The following is a 26,143-nucleotide window of genomic DNA, read 5'->3' as shown; positions in this document are numbered from 1 at the left end:
CAGCAATGCTTCTGAATCAGAAGATATCCGGTCATTATTCTATGTGTACAGATGTTGACATACGTGATATCTACAAAGAACAGTGGAAGCAAGTGCAGGTCTTATCCGACTTATTCTGACAACAGTGGAAAACTCATTACCTTCAAAACTTAGTCCCGTCGCAAGTGGACATCTGAAAAAAATTAATTTGAAGGTTGGAGACGTTATAGTCATCAAGGATCATGAAACAGCTAGATGTCAGTGGTCTGTTGGACTTGTGGAAGAAGTTTTCCTTAGTGCAGACGGACTAGTTCGGAAAGCTTGTGTGCGCGTTGTCGTTAATGGAAAACCGTGTACATATGCAAGGCCTATTAGTGAACTCATTCGACTCATTGATTAACAGTTTCATATTGGTTAAACTGCTAGTTTACATGAAATGTTAACTGTTGAATTTTTGATTGTTGAATTGATCAAGAAATTTGTTTGAATTTCAATGAATTTTTATGGATAGGATCCTGGTCGCAGCACCATGTTATCTTATGTTTTTCTACTTAGATCTCTAAACATATTTGTTTAAATTGATAATTATATAGTAATATTGATAAAATATTAATATTAGGCAGGGAGTGTTCCGTTCCGGAAAATTTTACGAATTTGGTTTCCGTGTTTATGTTAGACATACTACTTCCGCTCCACGAGCTTGGCATGTTATGAATTGTATTGCTGGTGTTTTACAGACGCCCACAGTGTATGTATATTTGTTATTTCATTCTTATATTAATTATAAGTGATAAATATTGTGTTTCTTTCAATATTCAATGATGTATATAATTTATGCATTCAAATGATTTGCTTACGAACGAAATTATTACTTATCAAGTGTTTACTCCCCGACCTATGATATGTTTATGTGTGTACATCATTGTAAAGTTTGGTTTTTGTAGTTGTAGCATCTACGGTTTATTCCTAGTGAATAAATTATGTTAACTAGCTGTCGTGTCTTCGACTTTTGGGGCAGCATAGTCACCCTTAGCTAGCGAAGATGGTATGGCCCAAGACATTTACAAAACCTTTCTCTCGTTCATGTGGAATTTATTGTACAGAGGAGCATATCAGTCTTGTCGATTAGCGACTCGAGATCTGTATGATGAATTCCATACAAATTAGCCGATTCTAGATTATTCTAAAAGATGTACAACAATTTACAAGGTAGGATGTCTTGGTATCACCATGAGGCTCCCAATGAAGTTTTGGGCAAGGCATTAGAAACTCTTGGATTTTTAAGATTCTAAACTTCATCAAAAATGGGTCAGAAATGACATCTTATTCGTATAATTATCATGGGTTCTATTAAGTATTTGCATGATATTACATGTATCATTTATTAGCTCCCCACGACTGATGTACCATATGTCGGTCCCCTCTATGCTATTTACGTGTACATTCAAGCTGAAGTATATCAGAGCAGGACCACCCCTTTATATCCACCTATTGATTCATTCGTTTTGAACTTTTAGAATATCTTTTCGTCATATAGAAATAAAATTCATTTTCATTTAAACGTACAACCACTATACAATTATCTTTCATATGCTATTGATTAAATGATTAAATTTTGAATTAGAATTAATGGTTTCGGATGTTTTACGTCGGCATACTTCATGAAGCGCGTTAATGAAAAGTACAGCATGCCAGCGTGAAGCTTTGCAGTTCATACCCTCATGCTTCTCAAAAATGAAATGTATTTTTGATGTTTACATCTTTCATTTCTTTCGGAATTACCAGCCATTAAATTAAACGTACTATATTATATATAATACTATATAACTGCCAAAAACATTGGAAATATAAATATTTTTGTTTGAAGAATCAATTTGTAAATCAATACACTTGGATTGAACCTATTGACGTCATTATCTGTGAAGAAAACGTGTTCAATAATATTTACGTTTCCAAACCTTTCTCTCACATAACGTTACTTCAGAAACTGACGCTTGACGAATTTCGAGAAATTGTACAGAAAGTAAGTACCATTATAAGCTGCGTTGCTATTGGCCAAAACTGTAAATCGTAGAACATGTAATAAGATTTTCACGGGAACGCTGCATGCAGTTGGTACATAATTTGACTCAAAGCTGTAACTAACCTTGTTTTACATCCCAGTGAAATATCAAATTTACGAGTACATTATATAGATTGAATGGGAAAAAGACATGGAGGACAAAGAGAAAATTTATGGTGAAAAGCTAAGGCGCAATGTGAAATGGCAAAAATTGCAACAAACACTGCATGGAAAACGAATTCCTGTTTCAAAGTGGTCCTTAATGGAGTAGTTAATGACTATATACACACTTCTATAGAATTCTTTTATTTGATTATACCGATATTTGGAAGCACTATTTGCAGTACCAGATAGATAAATAGGTCAACGAATCAGATATGTTTTTTTATCATTATGGAGTGCAGTTACATAGCCATTCATTTGTCTCCATGTCAGTACAGTTTCAAAGGCAAACTAAAAGCCATTAAAACACGAGCTGTACCATTACATCCATTTACACTGAAGAAGTTTTAACGAGTCTATCGGTAGCATTCCATTATCCCTGTCTTTATTTTCCATTAATAGGATGATAGCAAATATATTTGCTTGCAAAAACGTGCTTCAATTATCCCATTGTTTCCCTCAATATCATGACTGAATTTAATTTGGCTATAGGAATAATACGCTAATTCTGCAGGTTGTTAGAATGTTTTGCGCTGATAATCTTTTTCTGTGGATTACTTTTCATCTGTTGATCAGCAGAAGTTCAGGATATAACAACGTGACCGCGTCAAATGTGACGTCATTGCGGAAAGCGTTGCTACGGAACTATGACCCTTATCTACGACCACGGGAACAGCAGAGTGACCCAGTCATCATCAGGGCTAGTTTTGGCACCAAGCGCTTCAATGATATCAGTGAAAAGGAGGGAAAGGTGTCTTTACTGGGATACTTGGTTATTTCTTGGAATGACGAATTCCTTGTTTGGGATAAAGAAAATCATTCAAACATTGAAGACATAGTGTTGAAAACAAATGACATATGGTGGCCCACAATAGCTTTGGCTAACCCTATTGGGAATTTTAAGACTCTCCAAAATCATTACGGCGTGTTTCGAGTGCAGTCTACAGGTGTGATTAACTGGAGTCCCGGTGGTTTGTTTTCTGTAACCTGTGACATGGTGTTAGAGAAGTACCCTTTTGATACACAAATTTGTGACGTTGTGTTTGTGGTACTTGGATTCTCTACCGATGAGGTCATATTCAAGGTGAATCCAGACATTCTTGAAGTACACGGAACAACTGAATGGGATGTTGTGAACACACAGATGTTTGCAATTTCCGAAGGAAAAGCTGGACTGACTATTCGTTTTACGCTACAAAGAAAGTCACATTTCGTAGTTCTCACTGTGATATCACCCCTGTCTTTGCTCTCATTTTTGAATTTATTTGTCTTTTTAATTCCAGTTGAGTCTGGTGAGAAAACGTCCTTTGGCATGACGACATTTCTTGCATATTCGATTTACCTCTCGTCCTTGGGAGCTTCTCTACCCGACGATGCCACACACAGTCCATACATGACGATGTACGTAGAATTCCTAATGATTCTTAGTGTTGTGATCATGGCGGTGATCATTGTCCAAACAAGATGTTTCTATTACCATGGTAAGCACCTGTTGACATGCTGTTATGGACACACGAAGGAAGACAATCCATTATTCTCAGTTGAAAATAAAGAACGGTCCTCAGGAAAAACAGCGGCCAACAGTGACCGTATTCTCTTCGTTTGTTTTTTCTTTATTTTAGGTTCAATCAGTTTATATTTCTTCGCTAAAATGACACTGTAACTATCTCAACTATTTCATTTGATGGCTGTTGTCACAGGTTCATGTTTGTAAGTGTATAAATATCTTATGGTGTTGCAGTTACCATTTTCATTAAAGAACTTACTGCACACAAATGTAAAGAAATAATTCTTGGACAACCAGAGCAATACATTTGTGAAACTAAGTATAAAAGGTATCGTCAATGTTTTCTCCATTGTATTTCTGTTTTATGGTGTCCATTGTATTCTTATTTTAGTCGCGGTGACCCAAGAGTTAAAGTGCGTCTTGTATCAAGGCACCCAGACTTTCGGAGGTCCTCTACGTAGTCAAAATCTTTGAAAACAGTCCAACTTTGGAATGATGAACTTGTAGAATATCACTGAAAATTTAAGAAAATGGTCACCCGCAAAGATTGGGGTAAAATGGGCGAACTACATGTATATCGAATTCAGAATGCTCTCGATGTTTTACTGGCTTGTGTTAGGTTTAGGATCACGGACGTCAATATAATCAAAGTGATAGTGAGATGGATATATACAGGTACATGTTATATTAGTTTACAAGGTCTTGAAGAGTTGCTTCTCTTCGAGTATATGGTCATTCCATGTGAAAATTATGACCGGTCTCGGTAGCCTAAGTGCTCAGGCTGCAGTGCTAGATTCCAACTCGGATTCCCAAGTTTTGATTTTGAGCACGGTCCCTACGTTTAACATATGTAGTGATTGTTTCCTCGCCAAGTGACAAAGTCACAGGCCCTGTCCAATGTCACGACATACACGTAGGCGTTATGGCATTGAGTGTCATGCATACATATGGGTCAAAAGCATCAATTCTGACCAACAAAAGAAAAGACCTAATGGGGGCACAATTTTCTGGAAAAAATTGCTTTGTTTTATTAAATTTCTTTCTTTTTTTATCGTACATATGTATGAATTTTTCTTATTTTCATTTCGAACCTGTATAATTTATTATCTACAATGTTGTTAACCTTTAAAAGTTGGTCGAAACAGCATTTTGACATGAATTTCGGCTTTAAGTCCTTCAAAGCAGGCCTGAACATAACAACATTTTTGTTGATATTTTGATAGGTTACAATCGTAAGAACAATATTTACAATTGTAGTATTTTTATGGACACCCCTACCGTGGGGTCGAAATTCACAATAAATCGACAAACAATAATGTGATTATTTTTGTCATGGTTCGAATCCGCCTCACACCACACTTTTATTTTCTATTTTGAATTTTCAACACTTTTTTCTTATCTTATATGATTATGTGTATACTTTCCTTCAATAATCTAGCTTAATTGTATATTCATTCTTTGTATAAAAGGCATTAAAAGGGAACGCATTGTACATTCTTTTGATTTTATTCTGTGTTACTCGACGGAAGCACGTATGAGACGAAAAAAGCATGCCAAACAAGAGTTGTGTTTGCCTGTCCAGCACGTCTTTGGGAAAGAGTTCTGTTGTATTTCATTGCTGGAGAAAGATGCTCATTTAGGCGATGTAGGAAGAAAGTGTATTGGTTGGAAATGAACAGGGTTATGCAAGGTTTCGTCCCATATTGCCACTGTTCAGGTAAGGGTCTCCAAACAAAGGATATATCCGTAAATACAGAGGGGGTCTCAGATGAAGTAACAGTTGGTGAAGCTGCTTAAACCTCTTGCAGAAATCCAACTACCTCTGCAAGCATCACTCCCAGCTATTTCTGTTGGGAAAACTAGGGCAATATATATTATTTGTCGCAAAGCTTCAACGTTTCTACGCATTATTCCTCATTAGTTTCCATAATGCAAGGTGCACTAGTACAACCTGGGGTGGAATGCTGTAGCTCTCATTTGATATCTGTATACAATTACAAAAATATGAAATATCATAGAGAGCTCAAAATGCGTAAACAATATGCATCATGCTAGTACATCGTTGTAAGTGGTCTATTAAAAGTTTACATCTATGTCCACATACTGAATTATGAAGGCATTGAAAAACGACCATTTACATTTACGCAGCCTTGTGTGACAATCTACAATGATTATGGGTGAGTAAAACCATGCATATCCGGACTAATAGGTGTGGATTTCAAGTAGGTCGATGTTCCCGTTCCCCTCCATTCCTTAAAAGCAATGCCGGGACATCGACCCCAAGAAGTGAAGAGTTACTTGGACATTAACCTGTTTACATGTATATACGTACATGTAGGACTAATATCAAGATTCTAAGTTTAAATCTGGACTCCGGGTGAAGCGGTGTTTTCCTCCAAAGTAGGATATAGGGATTTACGTAATCACAGGGATATGTACATGTATAATAATCACAGGGATATGTACATGTATAATAACTGTAGATGGTTAGGAAGTCCCTGTCAAGAAGATATAGATATGATATTCATGTAGCGCGTGCAGTTAATCTATAAAATATGGATATGGGAGGAAGTGGGCGAAAGTTTTAAATAACAATTAATACATTTAGAAATGGAATTGGTTCCTTTGATCCTCTCACTTTCTTCACTAAAGAAGTGTAGCGAGTATGCGAGGTGCAAGGTATAACATAGATTGAGAACCATCGTATTAAAACATCGATCTATCATGATTTGTATTAAACTGTGTGTTGAGTAACGATCTTATGGGGCGCTTGCATGGATTTTTAAAAACCTTAGCTACGGACACAAAGAATTCTTGTAGAAACTTATTTAGAACCTTTCTATTTTATTCACTATACATTTATTTAAAAATGTGATTTGAATACAGAGGATATAACCAGGGCCGTTGCCCGTACACAGTCAATCAAACTGTGTTGTCAAGACAATCCATTCATACGTACATGTAGATGTGCATTTGAAAGTGACAGAAAAGAAACAACCTTTGAGATAGAATATTGTTATTCTATTTAGAATCATTTTACTGATTTGTTCGAGTATTTGCACATCCTCATTGATCATGAACAGTTAAATTTTGATCACTGTCCATGTTAACTTTGAACCTTTTTACAAAAAAACAACAACAACCAAAAAAAAACCTTTTTCATCATCAAGTGTATTGGAATTATATTTCATGCAGAGTCTTTCTTATTTTTTGTATATAAGTATCCTGGTGAATGTTCTTAGCTTTTAACACGGGTCGGATGTTGTAAAAGTAAATTACATCGGGTTCAGTGAGTGAAATATCGGGCTCGGTTTACACTCGTCATTTGCAGTTAGGTAAATAACCGAGTAGTTACGATTGATGTTATTGGTGACTCGTATATTATAAGCTATATATCGAAGCACTCATGCATGATGCGGTTCCAAAATGTGACATAGATTAGCTGACCTGAATTCACTCTGCAAGTCTACAGAAGGTTGTAAAGATCTGCACGTAAGTATATTTTTTACAAACAATATCGAGTTTCAAATTCTCCAGAAACCGACATCAGAATATTTTCTTAATTTTCCAGGATGGCAGAACCACCAAGTTCAACCTTACAGTCATTTCCAAAGTTTACAGAACTGAATGATCTTGTTAACGAAAAGGTATGATTGGACCTTTATGTAGATTTCAATGTTATCTCAACGGTTTGGGATATGGCAAGCTTACATTATGCAGATAATAAGTTAAGGTTGCCATACTAAAGGCTATACAGTTTTAAACTTTTCATGAGTACATTTGATTTTGAAGATATGCATTGTATTGATCAATGATTATATAATGTGCTTATGTATGTACACATTTAGTTTTATAATTTCCAGTACCAGGACAGCTAGCCTAAGTGGTTTAATTAATACAGTACCTGAGTAGCATACATGTAGTGGGTGTGGCACCTAACATTGTGTATTTTAATTAAAAACTTTGCCGAGATACACAACTCATTATATAGTAATATGATTTGTATTGATTTGATAAATACTCTATCAATGAATATTATGAAATGAAAATGAAATGATTTGCATCAAACCTTTATATGAATTTATTATATATGTGGATTTCTTAGCAAGAAAGGAAAATAAAGTAGATAATAATCGAATTCATCCATAGAACTTTTAAATAAGGTACCCTGCACTCAGGGGGTAGTAGAATAAAGGTGGTGAGGCCAGCTGTTTTCCTCTGGGTGATACAGCTTGCATCATCTTGTCTACCCTGATCAAACGATAGAGTACTGTTAAATAAGTGATTGCAGAAAGTATTATTATAGATTGGGTGTTAACCAAATAGAACACATTACTATATGGAGCACCAAATTAACATAAACTCAAGTAATTGAAGATATCTTCAATTATTTGAAGATATCATCAATTCATTTGATGCGCGCAACAATTTAATTAAAGATCTCTTCAAGTAATTAATGATATCTTCAATTCTGAATTATTGCGCGCATTAAATGAATTGATGATAGCATTAATTCTTCTGCTGAATTGATGCGCGCTTTAATTGAATTAATGATCTCTTCAAATGAATTAATGATATCAACAATTGAATTGATGCGCACTACAATTCAATTGAAGAGAGCAATAATTGATATAATGCGCGCATTAAATCAATTGATGAAAGTAATAATTGAATTGATGCGCACATTAATTCATTTGATGAGAGCAATGATGGATTTAATGCACGCATTAATTCAATTATTGCTCTCTTCAATTGAATTAATGATATCTTTAATTCATTTGAAGAGAGCAATAATTCTTTTAGAGAGAGCAACTATATAATTAAAGATATCTTCAATTCAACATATCCACAATTGAATTAATGATCTCTTTAATTGAATTGTTGCTCTCTTTAAAAGAATTGATGCGCGCATTAATCCCTTATACAAAAGCATTGTAAATAATTAAAGATATATTCAATTGAATTAAAGAGATCATCAAATTATTTATACCGAGCTCTAAATCAATTATTGCGAGCAATATTTCTACGAAATTGATGCTCTCATTAATTGAATTGAAGAGAGCAATAATTGAATTAACGCGCGCATCAAATCTATTATTGCTCTCAGTAATTCAATTGATGCTCTCATCAATTGAATTGAAGAGAGCAATAATTGAATAAATGCGCGCATTAAATCAATTATTGCTCTCATTAATTCAATTGATGCGCGCATTAATTCAATTGATGAGAGCAATAATTGAATTGAAGCGCGCATTAATTGATTTAATGCGCGCATTAATTCAATTAAAGAGAGCAATAATTGAATTGATGATATCTTCAAATAATTGAAGATATCTTCAATTATTTGAGTTTATGTTAATTTGGCGCTCCATATTACTAAACACATGATTTACATTGTGATCAATGTATTTTGAATATAGATAAGTCTAAACACTACACTAGTAATTCAGAGGTCCAAGGTTTGATTCCCAGATCCCAGTCCAGCCCAAAAGTTTGATATCACCTTGCAGCAAAGTGTTGTGGAAGATATTCATATAGTAACATAGAATGTCCTGTTCTTAAGATGATAGCACTGCATGATTACAGACCCAGTTAATGACAGAATTTTGCATTGTTACAAAATCAATTATGAAATAAAAACATGTGTAACTGAAAATATTGTATTATAGCACAAAAAATGCTTTAAGATATGCTACGTTGATGGACTCAGCTGGGGGTGAAATAGTATGCATTTGTTTTAAATTTTGAAATAGTGTTTTATGAATTTGCATTAAGGCTGTTCAAAGTTGTAGTCATATGGATAAATGTTAAGGGTTCTGAATGTGATTTCGATTAAAGTTGGAGACGATTGTATTCTAAGAAAGTTTTATTTTATAAGGAGAACTTTTTTGGACACCATAGTAAGAGATTCGAAGGTATATAGTTTTTGGTCCTTCTGTCTGCTTGTTGCAGAAACTTTAACCGTAGCCATAACTTTTGAATGGATTATGACGAGGCTTTCATATTTCACACGTGTGATTCTTGGAACAAGACCTTTCTTTTCGTACAAAATTTTGACCTCATTACCTCGGAGTTTGGTCATACAGTGTTTCACATATATGGGATATTAATGGGGATTGTTTCTTATACTGTTGAGAATATGGACATATTAAAAAGAAGTTACTATCCATTGTTGCTGTCTCTATTTTGTGTAACTTTTTGTCAATAATTTGGTACTTGATGCAAATTTACATCATCTTGACACAATTTCGGTGTATACAATTCATATTTTAACAATTTGAGTGAATTGGAAATATCCAAACTTTGGTGAGGAGATAGATGTATAGGTACTTGGTTATTCTCACTAATGAAAGGTGAAGATAATGAACAGTGATCAATCTCATAACTCCTATAAGCAATACAAAATAGATAGTTGGGCAAACACGGACCCCTGGACATCAGAGGTGGGATCGGGTGCCTAGGAGGAGTAAGCATCCCCTGCCAACCGTCCACACCCGCCGTGAGCCCTGTATCTTGATTAGGTAAACAGAGTTGTCCGTAGTCAAAATCAGTGTGCCAAGAATGGTCTAACAATTGGTATGAAACATGTCAGACAGCATTTGACCCAATGATAGGTTGTATTGGCAAACTAGGTCGTTATAACGACCAAAGAATTTGCGAAATACTGACTTTAATCGAGACTGTTGAAACCCCATTACCAAAGAATTTAATATTGTACATGTAACTTGCCTATGTTTATTACAGGTCTTGTATATACATTAAGCCTAAGGTAACAAAATATGGCCATCACAATGTTACAATCAAACAATGTAATTACAACAGGTTTATTATGTAACCCATGTTTTGTCTCTGTAGGTTGGAGGAAAAATTCTGTATGCGACTGATGATTGGTTTGCTGTGGCAGAAAACTTGCTTAAGGTACTGCTATATTTACTTCTAAAACTTGATACAGTAAAACTCCTGTCAGTGAATATGCCTGAATTGAATTCATTGTGATTCAGACTACTGGTCTGTACAAATTGGTGGTGTCAGATGTTTTTAACTTACCTGAGCTGAAGGCTCAAGTGAGTTTTTCTGATTGTCCATCTGTTTTTTCTGTCTGTCTATAAACTTTCCCATTTCCAACTTTTTCTCTAGAACCACTAGGCCAATTTCAACCAAACTTGGCAAAAAGCTTCCTTGGGTGAAGGGGATTCAAGTTTATTCAAATGAAGGCCAACACCCTTCTCCAAGGGGAGATAATCATGAAAATGCACAAATAGGGTGAGGTCATTTAAAAATCTTCTCAAGAATCACTGAGGAAGAAAAGTTAAATTTCACATGATAGCTTTCTAACATAGTGGAGATTCAAGTTTGTTCATATCATGGCCTCTGGAGTAAGGGTGGGGCACAATAGGGGATCAAAGTTTTACATGGGAGTATATAGGTCTAAGGAAAAATCTTCTTCTCAAGAACCACTGGGCCAGGGAAGTTGAAATTTACATGAAAGCTTTCTGACATGGTGCAGATTCAAGTTTGTACAAATCATGGCCTCTGGTAGTAGGATGGGGCCACTAGGGGTGCAACGATACGCTTGCCTCATGATAGGATACATATAATGATACAGACCTGACGATATGATACATATTGTGCTACTTTTAAGATGCTATGAATAATAACAAATGAAGAAATACACTGCTTAAAGTGGTATCATTTAATTGTACCTTACTGTTACAACTGCATGTTTTTCTTCGTAAAAGATCAACAAGATCTGCCATTTTGTTCCATTGCGCGGAATCCAAAATGCTCCCAAATTGGAGATTTAAGGGTCGCTGGATGGGGGGGGGGGGGGGGGGGGGGGGGGGGGTGGATAGTTCAACAGCACATTCAGCATCATGTTTTCAATTAGCTGAAGCCACTTTTATGACATGATTTTAAAGCCAAATTGGATGGTTCAAATTAATCCGGACCGATAATACTGAACCAGTGTATAGTGTAAAGTATTGTGAATCAAAGCGGGATATACATTCTCACAGTTAATAACCACACCCTTAGGAGCCACATTTACATGTGAGACCAGAATAGAAATATTGTTTGTCTTCCATCACTTGACAGAGTCTTAGAAAGTCACACTGACCCAAAAGTTTTTATTCCATCATCCAGGCAAAGTATTGCTTTTCATTTCTGAAAAATTTCGGGTTTTCTTAGTTAACATTGACATTGTAACTGTTTACTCATTTAGGTGTATTAAATTTACACATATTTTATTGAGAAACTTGATAGAATCAGGCAACAGGCATAGTCTATGTAGGCCCTCAATTAGGTGTCAGTGTATTATTAAATTTACCTGAACATTGAATAACAAACTATTGCATGGGTATATCATATGCAGTGTATAGGACAGCCAGGCACCCATGTACCACTCTGAATGTTCACTTCATTCATTGTGCTTTACAATTAGGATATTAAATTGTATAGAATTAAAAATAGAATTTTTTATCTTAAAGTTATGAATCAGATAATTGTCTCCTGCCCCTTGCCCGTATGTTATTTGGTCAATTGGTGCAAGGTTTTGTTTCAATTTCTTTAGTTTCAATTGCTTTCACCCATGAAATTTATTAATGAGGTCAAGTTTCTGAAAACAGTGTACAGCCATAGATATGTGTAGAATCAGTTGATTGTCTTTGATCTTGTTGATATTCAAGAATATTTTGAAATGTTTTACTGATTTATAATTTTTGGCAACATTGTCCCCCCTGGGATTTCCATCTCCTTCATCCATGGATTGTGATTTTCATAGGTGGGGCTATCACTCATTATAATCAGGCATAATTATGTACAGGAGTGAAGAAAATTTTCAAAGGCATTGCCTGTTTTTTTAAAATTTTAATATTTTGATGATATTCATCTTTCTTAATTTGGTTAAAATTGGTCTAGACGTTGTAGATAAGAGATCAATGTTCAAACGTATAATATGCTATAATCAAGTACAGACACACACTGAAACTTGATTGGAAAAGCTTGATTGGAAGAGATCACCTGAGTCTCTATCAGGTGAGTTAGAGTTAGTTATATGCATTTATTGAATATCTATTTTCAAATTGTCACCATTCAGTCGGAAGACCCAGTGTTTAAAGTCGGTGAGTTTACAAAGTATGGGAAGTGGATGGATGGTTGGGAAACCAGGAGGAAAAGAATACCTGGTCATGACTGGTGTATCATAGAACTAGGTCAGTGGTATAAAAATTAGGTCAGATTCACCGTACATCCATGTCAGATGAGTACATGAAACTAGACATTGTCTTAAAATTATTTTTACAGCATGTTCATCTCAGAAATTTTTAAAATATGATTTTGTATTACAGAACTTTATATTAAATACATATCAAATTACATTTATAGTGAATCAAAATTGTTTGTCACCAGCACATTGCTATAAACATGTTTTACTGTAATTTGGAGCTATGTATGATTTTTTATATTAATCAAGATATATATTAATACACATGTTACAGGTGTTCCTGGGTTGATAAGTGGAATAGATGTTGATACCTCATTCTTCACGGGAAACTATTCCCCAAGAGTCTCAATCCAGGCAGCTATTCTCTCAACAGGTTCACTTTGAATGTATTTCTTTTGAGGCATTGCCATTTTAACAACACTTGTTTTTCAATATAATTCGATTTAGATGGAACATATTTTTGTATCATTTATTTTAAATTTTAGTGGCTGTTGAAAGTATCCCCAAAAGAAAAAGTAAAATGGGTACTGCTACTACCATGCTAATGTCTGACCAGATCCAGAAGCTGAAATCTGAAGTAAGTATTGTTAATGTCTTTGATATACTGAAGTTTAACTTTTGTGAAATCTGAAGTAAGTACTGTTAATGTCTGTGATATATACAGAACTTAAGCTATTGTTTTGGGAGTATATGACAGATAGAAATTACCACTACAGCAGATAACAAGTACAACCAAAAAAAAAAGTGAAACATTTTAAGTCAGAAAAGAGCATAATACAAAGGTTACTTATCCAAGATTCCTCTGACTACCCCTGCTTTTATATTGTGACGTGTGCAGGGTTCACAATACAAAGCCGGGGTAAGAGTCAGAATAAAAACTGTATTCATCAATTTTAAGGATTCTGTTAATCTGACATACAGTGAAATGTCCTATGATGCTTCAATGGTTGATTGACAAAATGAAGCAAAACAGAGTTTCAATAATTTTTTTAAATTAGACTAGTGATTTAATGTTATGGATTGGTGAATTCCACAAACCTGGTAGTCCTTGGACCAGTGAATGTTGAAGAAACTGACTGATACACAATATATCTTGTGACAGACAATGAATGTCACTAAAAAAATTCACAAACATGGACCCGATATTCAAAGTCACATTCATACACAAAGTGTTGATATTTAGTGTATGCACATGGATTTTGATAAACATGTATGTGAATTTTTGGAAATGCCAAGCACCTAATGTGTACTTTATGTATAGCTGATCGGGTGGTGCCTGATTTAGCACAAATTGCTCCATTATAAGAATGAATTATAACACCTTTGTCAGGAATTAATATGTACTTAAGATAGTGGACCCTGATAACAATATTTGCTCCCTGTTGATGTATCAGATATAATCATTTTAAGGAATGGAAAGAACTGGTGCCAATAACCCCTTTAAAGCCTGGCTACAAAACTTCATGTCACAACTTCTTTGAGGTTCATAGTACGGAGAGATGGACCCATATCAGACTGAACATGTACCCTGGTATGTACTTAAATGATGCATTTTTATCTATCAGGGCTGTGATTTGAACATGTACCCTGGTATGTACTTAAATGATGCATTTTTATCTATCAGGGCTGTGATTTTTCTTCTTTTTAGAGGAAATCCTCTGATTTGCTCAATTTTCAAGAGAAAAAAATTATACACTCTGGGTTTGAACTAAATGACAGAAAATTATATTTTCTATGTAGGGTGAGAATGTTTTACGTCCTTTTCGACCAGTTTTCCTCTGATTTCTGAGGAATTCAGTCACAGTCCTGATTATATCTTCTGATTTTGCATGGTTAATTTGTTTTTAAATTTCATATGCAGGTACATGTACAATGTATTTGATGTATTGAAACAATGACGATGGGGGGGGGGGGGGGGGGGGGGCATTCATTCAGACTCAATAAACAATGAATTTAACTGCATAATTATATTCACTGATGTTTGTGTGGAGCACCTGCCTCTGATAAAGGTTAGGAATCCGTGACTTCATTAGTTTTCATGCTTGCTTGTAGATGAACTTTCTGACATACAACTGACAACACAAATCCTTTATTCTCTGCGACAATAACAACTTATAATTTACCTGTTATCTTTGACATGTGCAACGTTACGCGGATGCCCTCCATATTTACAATTGAACCTCAGTGTCTCAAACACCGATATCTTGAAAACCATGGATATGTCAAAGTGATTCGGAAGTCCAAACACTTATTCTTTAAGTATTTTACCTTGATATTTTGAATCCTCTGATATCTTGGAAGTTTTATCCCAGTCCATTGAATTTGAGATAACAAAGTTTGACTGTAATTAGTTGAATGCCGAACTGAAAACATACATACAATCCACACAAGTAGTATGTCTATATTCCAAGTATTGATGAATTTGATATCTGTTTATACGGGGTACTGATGGGTTCCATCAAATTACGACCATACTTCTTGGTTTGTGAAGTGCACAAGAACATGGGGCTAGTATGAATTATGAATTCGCAGTAACAAAATGATACAGGTGTTGTACATTTAATGATGTAGAAACCCAATAACTAATCTGTACAGTATTGGTGTGAAAATTGATATAATATGAATCTGATGATTTTAGTAACATATGGTTAACGTTTTGGGATGATTTTTAAAAGAATTTCTTCTGGTTTGTAGATGGTGGGATAGCTCGATTAAGAGTTTTTGGAAGATCTATCCCGAACTGGTCCAAAATCGGAAAGAATGCTGTAAGTAAATTTTAGAAGTCTAGTACAGTTGAGGCTATTCTTCACAGGCTAAGAATGTTGTGATGTAATTCGTATGCTGATGTGAAATACAGTCAACAAATGAAGTGCAGCTATGCAATGAAATTTTCTGTTTGATTTTTGATGCAACTTTTCTGTTTCACATTCACGTAGAATTTTACATGCATTTTGCAATTGTGAACACCCATGTCGAAAGTCAAATCTGAAAAATCGATTGGGTCAATCAAGGAAGACTTCTTGTCTGAACATCTCACTATTCGACTTACCGTAACATGTCAAATGGAAAATTGGATCATGAGAACATGCTTTGAGAAGACAATTATTGTATAAATTTATGAAGTATTTCCTTTTATTAGCTCACCTGAGCTGAAAGCTCAAGTGAGCTTTTCTGATCACCTGTTGTCTGTCCTCTGTCCGTCTGTAAACTTTTCACATTTTCGACTTCTCCAGAACCACTGGGCCAATTTCAACCAAACTTGAGAAAGGCATCTTTAGATGAAGGGTTTCAAGTTTGTTCAAATGAAGGGCCATGCTCCCTTCGAAGGGGAGATAATCACAAAAATGCAAAATTAGGGTGGGGTCATTTAAAAATTTTCTTCTCAAGAACCACTGGGCCAGAAAAGCTGGAATTTACATGAAAGCTTCCTAACATAGTGCAAAATCAAGTTTCTTAAAATCATGGCCCCGGGGGTTGGATGGGCCCACAAAGGGGGATTAAAGTTTTACATACAAATATATAGGAAAGTCTTTAAAAATCTTCTTCTCAAGAACCACTGAACCAAAAAAAATGATATTTACATGAAAGCTTCCTGACATTGTACAAATTAAAGTTCGTAAACATCGTGGCCTCTGAGGGTAGGTTGGGGCCACAATAGGGGATCAAAGTTTTACATGCAAAAATGTAGTGGAAATCTTTAAATATGGGCCAAGGTGACTCAGGAGAGCAATGCGGCACATGGGCCACTTGCTTTCCTTCTTAGATTTGCATTCCATTTTTACATTAAGTGTTGCCCCAAAGTACACACACATACAGTGTATCATCAAAAAGAATGATTTGTGGAAGTTATCTTTCCTTAACCAGCATTTAAACATACATACATGTTATAAATCATCATTTATGCCAAAATATGAAAGTCACAGTATGATGTATGTTATAATGTGTGCTATTTTATGAATTTATTGAAGAGTATGCAATCAAATCCTATGCTTGTGTTTAATTTTGGATGTGCTGAAATGTTTGCCACCCTGTGCTGTACTAAAGAGAAGCTGCTTAAAGTGGCTTCTTTTTTACCAACAATTTCAGATTATAGACTTGGTTGCTTTGGAGAACGGAGGCACATGTATTGGTTACAGCAATGTCCACTTTGGTCACGCTCGTAACTTGATTCAGCCAGGGAAAGCTGAGACAATGGCGGATGGCTGGGAGACTGCACGCAAGGTGGGTCGACTGGAAGGCAACAGAGTTATTAGTATGAATATCAAGGTGTCCTAGAATAAATGGTAACGGAAGTTTGTATGTAGAATCATGTCCTATTCAAAAGGGAGATAATAAATAAATAGGCTGGGATGGGTTTTTTTTAAAGGAAAATTCTTTACATATTATCTTCAAGAGCCACCAGGGTATTGTGTCAAATTAATATGCTAACTTCTTATGTAATGTAGATCATAATATTATTATATACATGAACCACCTCTATAGAATTTGTCAAATTGATATGCATTGCTGTATTATGTCAGCATCTTCATGTAATATAGCATAAAGCTTGTTCCGACTATAATTGCTAAGGGACATTACAAGGCCACAGTTTATTTAGATGTAGAGCTGTACATAGAAGAAATGATACTACTCAGGTGAGGGATGTGGCCTATGGGCCTCAGGTAAAATTTGAGGATCATGCAACTAGACACAATGGTTTCTCACTACCTTATGAAATATGACTACCTAACAGCATATTATGAAATCTACCTTGGACCATTTTCACAAGGTCGTTGGAAAGCATTAGTAATTTTTGGATTTATTAAGATCACCATGATAGCAGTTTGGTAAGCCACAGGGTCCTGGCACAGTTGATAAGTTTTAATTGTCAGGTTGACACCCATGCACTGCTGTCCATGTTCCATGACTGGGTCCACACCATTAGTAGACATGAAAATAGCACAGACTAGTCATGTATATGTTATCATTTTGACTTGTTTTGAATCAAATATCATTCATGTGTACATGTAGAATTTTGTATAATGGTGTATATATATATAAGTTTAATTATAGTCCTAATTTTTGAAATACGGGAGAGATTTCATATTCACAGTCCATTAATTAGGACATGTGTCATGACAATATGTATTTCAGAGAGATAGATTTTATGGAATATTTCATGATTCACTTTTACATCTTATCAGAAGGAGATATTAGAGTTACAATGTACGCTGTACTATACTATACGTATACACCATTATCTTGTCTAAATCTTTTCATTTATTGGGACTTTTCACAGAGAAAGTTTGTTTCCAAACCGCAGAGTGTGAACAATATCTGAATTATGTCTCCCCTCCTCTGTTTTTGTAATGTACTTTCTGTCCAATTCTTTTCTTAAAAGTTATAGTATATCTAAGAGGGGTGGAGGATCCAAATGTTTCCTTAAAGTTATAGTGGATCTGAGGGATGGAGGGTGTAAAATAGTTTGTGAACACTTCTGTATGGCTTATTGGAGTTCATAATGTCTGTATTCATGCTCATGCTTGCTCCTCCATACCATGCAGTACATTAAGGGGAGGAGGTTTCATTGGGAGCACTTCCAATTTGGGGATCTGGGAAGACATTTGTTTTTCATAAAAACAATCTCTAGTTATTTTTTTTATTGTCATTTAGTGTTTTACTTGAATTATCTTCAGTTGCATCTTGATTTTCAGCCGGATAGACCAGCCATTTTAGAAGCGGATGATGAAGGGATTCTTCAAGTTCCAGGTATTTTTTCCCAACCATACCTCTCTGAAATTCTAATTGGTATAACAATTTAAGCATGAGGTAAAGCAAGGCTACATTACTGTAGATTCCTTATCTTACGTGAGTACTTATCGCAAAATGACTCGTGGACGTCAAATCACGAGAAAATAAATTTGCGAGTGCTCTGTTGATCAAGTGTTTTTGTATGTATTTTAGCAATATAAAAATAAAAGCAAGAAATATTTTTTCGCGAGTGATGTTTCTCGCGAAATTACATGATAATAAATTCCTCGCGTATATTTAGGAATTTACAGTTTTATATAGTTTGTTCCATATATGGAATGTTTTGTTTATGGATCAGACAGCTAACTTAAAGAACCTGTTAATGGAGATGGGTAAGAAGTTTTGTCTCAGATTGGTCTCGTCACATGATGTGCCCATGGTTAAGGAATTTTTCTTTTGTGCGAGTACCAGACTGGCTACACAATGTTGTGTCCATGGATGAGGAATTTTATCAGTTGTGCGAGTCTTAGACTGGCCACATGATGTTTTGTCCATAGATAAAGAAATTTGTCTGCTGCACGAGTATAAAACTGGTCACATATCATTGTGGCTATATACAAGGATTTTTATCTGGTTTTTTTTAGTCCAAAACTGGTCACATAATGGTTTGGCAATGGGAAAGAAATTTTATGTGCTTTGTTTCAAGCTATCAAACTCTTAAATGAAACCAGGCTTTGAAGACACAGAATATTGACAAGTCAATTATTTAACACGGGTATGGAACATATTGTCCATATTGAAGCACATATTGGTTATTTAATCCCCTGAACATGTGTTCAGTTGCTGTTATCAAACGAAATTGATTTTCCATGACCTTTGAAATCACAAATCGTTATATAAAATTTCTTGGATTGGTATTTTAAAATTGTACTCATTTTCTTTGGTTTAGATTTTCATGGTGTCAGAAAAAATGACATTAGTCGAATCATTGCCTAGTATTTGCAGAGTTATTTTTCCTTGAAAATAACGAAAATTATACGACCACTAAAATTACTCGTTCTATATCAGTACTAAATGACTTGCAGTTAATCATTTGGAGTCCGTGATACTCTTTGAATATCTGTATCGTGACACATACTTACCAATAAGTCTGTATGTAACACCTTAACTTTAGAAGAAATGGATTTATGAATTGTTCTATACTTTGCAGGGGATGACTGGTGTGTGTTTCGATTGGGCCATCCAGGAATTGTAACAAAGGTATGAACCGGTTAACTTAAATATTTTCTCTCTGCAGCACTGCACAAGAACTTGCACGGGTCCTAGTGAATTTTAATGAGTTCATTAAAATCGTGGATAAATTCTATATACGCCTTACTTGACTGTTCAATTTCAAATTTCAAAAATTATTAAATGTATTGCACTATAAATAATTTTGGGAAGGAACTGTATTTTTGGGGGAGGGTTAAGAAAATACTTGACTGAATAAAGTACCAAAAGCACATTGAATGTTCAATTGATTTGATAATGTATTTATACATGTACAGCAAATGGTAAAAAAAAAAAGAAAAAGGAAAATCTGTTCGTGCGAAGGAGCCAACATCCTTAAATCATTCTGAAGTACATACTAATCTTACTTTCTGACAATCAGTACATGGTACATAATTTAATAGTTCAAATTCTGATTACTAATAAAAGTTGTTTGTTCTTCGTAACCACCTCGGGAAATTAGTAGAATGTCAGATCAAGTCCCTCAAGGTGGAGGCATTTCTTTGCTTGAATTAGTCAAACTTCATTGTTAAATAGTTGCAATTTCAAAGGGAGTTTGCAGATATAATTATGGTGAGGAAATCCCAAATGCAATGAACATTTATTCGTGTGTGATCACCCATTACATTTTAATTGGGTCAGTGTAACTGCACTCTCTTTGGAGGTAATTGAAGTCCTCTGTTCTTTAGCAGAATTAATTTCCTTATTCATTATTGAACAAATAGAAGTAATTCTTGGTGCAGTGTCTTGGGTAAAATGTTATGAATTTTCCATTAATTTACACTCCAATTTTTTTCCACATTATGGAAATAAAGCATCTTCCCATCATAAATTTCCATTAATTATTCAGGAAGCTGATAGTACAATCAACAACAAAAAGTGTTCATGTTTTTTTTATTTAGATATTGATAAGATGGAATGTAAAGGGTTAAGGTTAATGTGCTGCCATTCAAGGGCTAAAAGAAATGTCTCAATTAAAGTCGTCACCAAAAATGATCGATGTATCTTGATTTTTTATCCTCCATTTAAGTATATGTGTATAAAATGTGCAAATACTTGTTTAAGGAAATTAAACCTAGTGCGTACTGTAAATTCGTTATTTTACGTGAGTACTTAATATTGCAAAATGACTTGTAGATGTCAAATCGCGAAAACATGAATTCACAAGTGGTGTGTTCAAGAGTTTGTATGAAATAAAAGCAAGTAATTTTATTTCACCAGTGGTATTTCACGTTAGATTATATGATAATAATTTAATTTCACTTGTAAAATGCTATTTGATTGGTTCATTTGACTCTATCAACATTCTTTTTATCATATAAATATTGCCATTATGTCATGCTATATAACATCCTAGGTGTGACGTCACAATGCATTTGACTCCTCTCTTTCTATTGTGTTGCTGTGACAATATGGCTCCGTATAATTAAAAAAGTCATATTTTCTGTATAATTATTTATGAAATTACATCAAATTCATTTTTCTAAATGAAATTATAAGGAATGAGAGTAATTTTCATTACTAATTTTATGCAATTCAAAATTTACACTCTTTTGTAAACTGCTTTGCGGTTTATGCTGCATAAACTGCCAAAATATGGAAGCCCTGTCAGCATTGGTTCATAAGTTATGGCCAAGGTTAAAGTTTTTGCAGACATGGACAGACCAAAAACTATGTACACCCAAATCTGTGATTACAGGGGCATAAAAAATAGTTTGAAATTTTTGTTTGGGCAATGATTTGTATTTTCCAAAAAGTTTTTTTTATGACATACAGAGTGTCATGACCCCAAATCAAGGTCATTGGAGAAAGGTCAAAGTATCTTTTAGAAAAAGTTTGAAAATTTGTCCCAAGACACAACTTTAGAATGCTCATAATTTACTTCTGACCAGGCAGTGTGTTATGATTGAGCCCCAAGGTCATTTGGTAACAGGGTTGTATGTACCCCAGTTTGGTAAAATCTGGTAGAGTGTATTAGTCTTCTCAGGACAGCCCTAATTAATCATATTTAGGTACTATAACACATCATTACTAGGCTTTGAAGAATTTTTACATGTATGTCTTAACAAGTTTACTTTAGAAAAAATCATCTAAAAATGTCATACTCATTATTAAATGTGAGTTCATTATATTAAAAAAAAATACAATATACACATGCAATATTACTTGCATTTTAGGTTATCATAGACACAAACCACTTTAAAGGAAATTACCCAGACTCCTGCCAGATTGAAGGTAAGATGCTGTTTTGAGAAAAGGTTTGGTTCTTTCCCAGAACCACAATAGGCAAAATGTAAGAACAAATATTAATACTTTGATTTTGAATAAAGCTAAACCTTAAAGTAACAAAAGAGTTTGATTTCTGTTGAAATGTAGAATATTTTTTGCATAGAATATTTCCACAATCACTTTAAATGTTACAGTATCATCACTGGTTTAGCAAAGGTGACATATGAATTTTGATCTAATTATTCTACAAAGGTGACATATGAATTTTGATCTAATTATTTTATAAAGGTGACATGAATTTTGATCTAATTATTCTCTAGCCTGCAATATCACAGAGGAGGAGGAGGAAGAAACCATGAAGGAGATGAGTGGAGGACCGTGGAAAATCCTTCTTCCGCCCAAGAAACTGTACGCCCATCAGGAACACGAATTCGGCCGACAGAATATTACGAACTGTGGGGTGGTGAACTACGTCCGCCTCACCATGGCTCCAGACGGCGGCATTAGTCGAATGAGACTGTTTGGGTATATCAAGGACGCGGTAAAAGCCAAACTTTGATGTTACTTTTTAATGCAGTATGTTGTGAAATAATTTGCTTGTACTAGGGTGTAGGGGCTCAGCCATTATTTTTGATGGAATGGGCTAGATGAGTTACGAATGTCATGCTAGTATTTAAGAGAAAGTAATATTTAGGTGATGTGCATCTTGGTATTTTTTGCATTATTTGATCTACATGTCTTCCTGACAATTGAATACACATCTTTGTGTGTATGGAACCATTTTGCAGTATGGCGCATTAATATGAAATGGTGTAAGGGGAGGGATTATTATGTCACATCCATTGAGATGTTTGGAGGTGATGTGTAATAGTATCTAATGGTTTGGATTGGTGGGGGAGAAAAGTAACATCAGAAGTGACTGTGTGATGAATTTAATCTCGGGGTGCCTTAACCATTTTAATCTAATCAACATAAAGATCCACATTCACAAGCACTCCTTTATCACCAAGGATTGTGTGATGAATTTAATCTCGGGGTGCCTTAACCATTTTAACCTAATCAACATAAAGATCCACATTCACAAGCACTCCTTTATCACCAAGGATTGTGTGATGAATTTAATCTCGGGGTGCCTTAACCATTTTAACCTAATCAACATAAAGATCCACATTCACAAGCACTCCTTTATCACCAAGTTCTGTTTAATGATTTTTATTAATTGCATATTTTTTTGACATATAAAATAATGATATATTTGACAGATTGTGTCACATTATTTGGCTTATATGCATTGATAAGATTGATTAGATTCATGATGTGAGTGTGATCGTAGTAATGCTTATGATACCAGTATCTTTGTATTGGAATCCAGTATTTCGTATTCTGTAGTACATGTACATGTGTGTTCACAGTTTTATTTTGATATAGTTATTTTTGTATCATAGGGGCATTTTATGATTCATGAATTTATACCATCAGACAGCTGAGTTGACAAAGTAATATTTCAATCTTGCTCTTGTATTTTTGTATACGAATATATTTCAATATAATTGCATTTGTGTGTATCTGTATGTATGATTGACATGCACATGTGTGAAAAGTCTTGAATCTTGTAATATATATCTTTAAAAAAATGGAGAGATTAAATTTTTTCAATATAAACTGGTGTTGTGTTATTTCTCTGCTGGAAGTGGCATTTCTAATTTTTGGGCTGGACAGTAAAGATTTTTCACACATCTGTTTTGCTTCCACTGTACTTTGTCCCTTGTTTTGTCACCTGAGTGGTTTGTAATTGTCTTGGAGTAACTCCTCTGTGTAAAATGGCAGCCTCACGTGGCTCCTTTTGTTTCAGGATGATTCTGAAGGACCAGTATTCAGTGGACTAGCAGAAAATGAAGAGATTTCGGGTAGGTGTGGTCTTGTTCAGTATCCAAAAGAAATATGAATTGGAGTTTGTTTCATCATTAATCATGATCATAATTAACATCTGACCCCGAGTATATAGATGATATTTAAGGCCACTGTAACCAACCGTGCATAGTACATGGGGAATTAATCCCTTTATAGGAAACGAGTGTGCACTATGTATTGATCAGTGGGTATGCAAAATTTATATATGTTAAAATGAATTTGTTCATAGGCATAAAAACAGCCTATATTTTTTTCCTCTATGTAAAGAAAATCGCAGTTTTCCATTCAGATAACATCAAGCTTAGGCTTGGACTAATTTCATGTTTTTGCATTTATCTTTCAAGGACAAGAATGTGACAAATAATTGTTAGTTTTCTCAAAAATGTGCTGTTTTCTGAAACAAAACAGAAAACTGCTTCACTGAAATTGAGAAATTGCGTCATCTTTGACGTCATGCACTCCAAAATGGCCGCTATCATTGCAGACATACTATGTGAACTTCTCTTTTATTAGTTGGCATTTGAATTTTGATATTTTAGCGCTTTGAAACTTTGAATATGAAGGCCAAAAAGAAAACATTCCGATATAGTCCTTTGGTTCAGAAACTTCAAAAATAACCTATTTTTGTATTTAAGGTATTTTGCTATTGCAAACCGCATTCAATTTCAAGTGATAACCAACACTTTGTGGTGATAGAGTGAATGCATACGGGGGTTAAGGTTCAGGATGAACAATGTTACTTTTTATGACTTCAGAAAACAATGGACCCAAACCGAAGAAAAGGAAAACGGCCGAGTAGAGGGGGACCAACTCTTAAGTGGCAGTTAACATTTGTTGATTACAGCAGTACGTGTAATGTTCTGTCGTTTGTCATATTCTGTGTACCTATAACATTATCTACAAAGATCTCAATAATCATAGATTTCAAAAATTAAATGATTACAATTTCATCATCCATCTTGATGCTTTTATAAAATGTGTTACTTGTAACATAAACGCTTCCCCATAACAATATCAATTAATTTGTTCACGATGGTGCGATATTTTAGAATTGATTTATATAGTTGGTGTTTAAAGATTAGTAAGCTCTTTGATGATTTGCTTAGTTAATGTGTAGTACCTCTTTGTATCAGTATTAGATCTGGATTATATGCGCAGAGGGTTTGTTGGTGCTAAATGCGTATACCTTTCATAATATACATGTACTAGTAGTCCAGGACACGTTTATGAACATGTGCGTTTGTGTCATGTTGAGTAATTCATATTCAAGGTTGTGATTGGGATAAGATAAGAAATCTCTTTTAAAAGCATTATTTTATTGTTTGAATTGATTTTTATACATGTATACTCATGTATATACAAAACACCTCAAATATAAGAATGGAATAGATCTATATATTTGTATATTTTAAATGGATATATATATATATTTTGAATAAACTATATGATATTTGAAAACTATTTCTATTTTGTTAATTATGGAGGTTAATGATGAAAATAGATGAAAAATTCAAGGGGGGATTTGCTAACAATTAGATGTTGTGTTTTATTTTCAAAAATGAAAGGAAGTGATGATAAATGATGTTGATCGTCAATTTTATAGCCTTATTGACAATTTACATGTATTAATAAGATTATAAAACTTGTGAAATGTGACTTTGTTACAGTGATCAACACAAACAACCTCTCTCTCTCTCTCTCTCTCTCTCTCTCTCTCTCTCTCTCTCTCTCTATATATATATATATATATGTATATACATGTATATATAGGCATTAAAATCGAAAGCGCTACCAGTGAAATTTTATTCGATTTTTGAGTTTCTTGATTTTTATTATTGGATGTATTTACTGTATCAAATACTGAAATCTTTCTACAAACTATAATAATATAATTTACGATTTTTTTCTCAATAGATACTACCGTCGCTCTCATATGAAATGTTAAAATTATCACAAAACATTGATTCTCGCTCTTTGAATTTTTCTTCTGAATAAATGAGAGATTTCGGTATGTATTATGTATTCTCTGACCCCGGTGATCCGAGATGTAACATCTAGCATTTGTTAAAACGTT

At 34.4% G+C, this 26,143-nt stretch overlaps 3 protein-coding genes across 3 annotated transcripts in view; all 3 read left to right on the top strand.

Annotated features, from left to right (window-relative positions):
- The window catches only part of LOC125660224 (uncharacterized), a 2,369-nt gene extending 2,250 nt beyond the window's left edge, over window positions 1-119 (top strand). Inside the window, exon 3 of the mRNA XM_048892057.2 lies at window positions 1-119. This exon is cut by the window's left edge and continues 315 nt beyond it. Within this exon, the coding sequence (XP_048748014.2) occupies window positions 1-119 (119 nt within the window).
- Window positions 120-2,690: 2,571 nt separating this feature from the next.
- Window positions 2,691-5,202, top strand: LOC125659149 (acetylcholine receptor subunit beta-like). The gene has a single exon (XM_048890709.2). It carries the CDS (start codon window positions 2,727-2,729, stop codon window positions 3,864-3,866), a length of 1,140 nt encoding a protein of 379 aa, XP_048746666.2. The 5' UTR covers window positions 2,691-2,726; the 3' UTR covers window positions 3,867-5,202.
- Window positions 5,203-7,039: 1,837 nt separating this feature from the next.
- On the top strand, window positions 7,040-25,527 carry LOC125659208 (allantoicase-like). Its single transcript, XM_048890810.2, has 15 exons — window positions 7,040-7,202; window positions 7,282-7,357; window positions 10,566-10,628; window positions 12,805-12,919; window positions 13,205-13,303; window positions 13,416-13,507; window positions 14,341-14,461; window positions 15,625-15,695; window positions 17,017-17,151; window positions 18,624-18,678; window positions 19,871-19,920; window positions 22,107-22,164; window positions 22,479-22,699; window positions 24,011-24,065; window positions 24,825-25,527. Exons 2-15 carry the CDS (start codon window positions 7,283-7,285, stop codon window positions 24,866-24,868), a joined length of 1,254 nt encoding a protein of 417 aa, XP_048746767.2. The 5' UTR covers window positions 7,040-7,202; window position 7,282; the 3' UTR covers window positions 24,869-25,527.
- The last annotated feature ends 616 nt before the right edge of the window (window positions 25,528-26,143 follow it).

Source organism: Ostrea edulis, chromosome 9 (assembly GCF_947568905.1).
Source record: "Ostrea edulis chromosome 9, xbOstEdul1.1, whole genome shotgun sequence".
NCBI lineage: Eukaryota > Metazoa > Mollusca > Bivalvia > Ostreida > Ostreidae > Ostrea > Ostrea edulis.
Note: the sequence above shows the minus strand (reverse complement) of the source record. Positions and strands in the feature narration are given on the sequence as shown.

Coding starts and splice junctions, on each gene's coding strand:
- LOC125659149 (XM_048890709.2), top strand. CDS start 2,727: ATGTTTTGCGCTGATAATCTTTTTCTGTGGATTACTTTTCATCTGTTG.
- LOC125659208 (XM_048890810.2), top strand. CDS start 7,283: ATGGCAGAACCACCAAGTTCAACCTTACAGTCATTTCCAAAGTTTACA. Junction 10,629..12,804: donor TGGCAGAAAACTTGCTTAAG/GTACTGCTATAT, acceptor GTCACCATTCAG/TCGGAAGACCCAGTGTTTAA. Junction 12,920..13,204: donor CTGGTGTATCATAGAACTAG/GTCAGTGGTATA, acceptor CACATGTTACAG/GTGTTCCTGGGTTGATAAGT.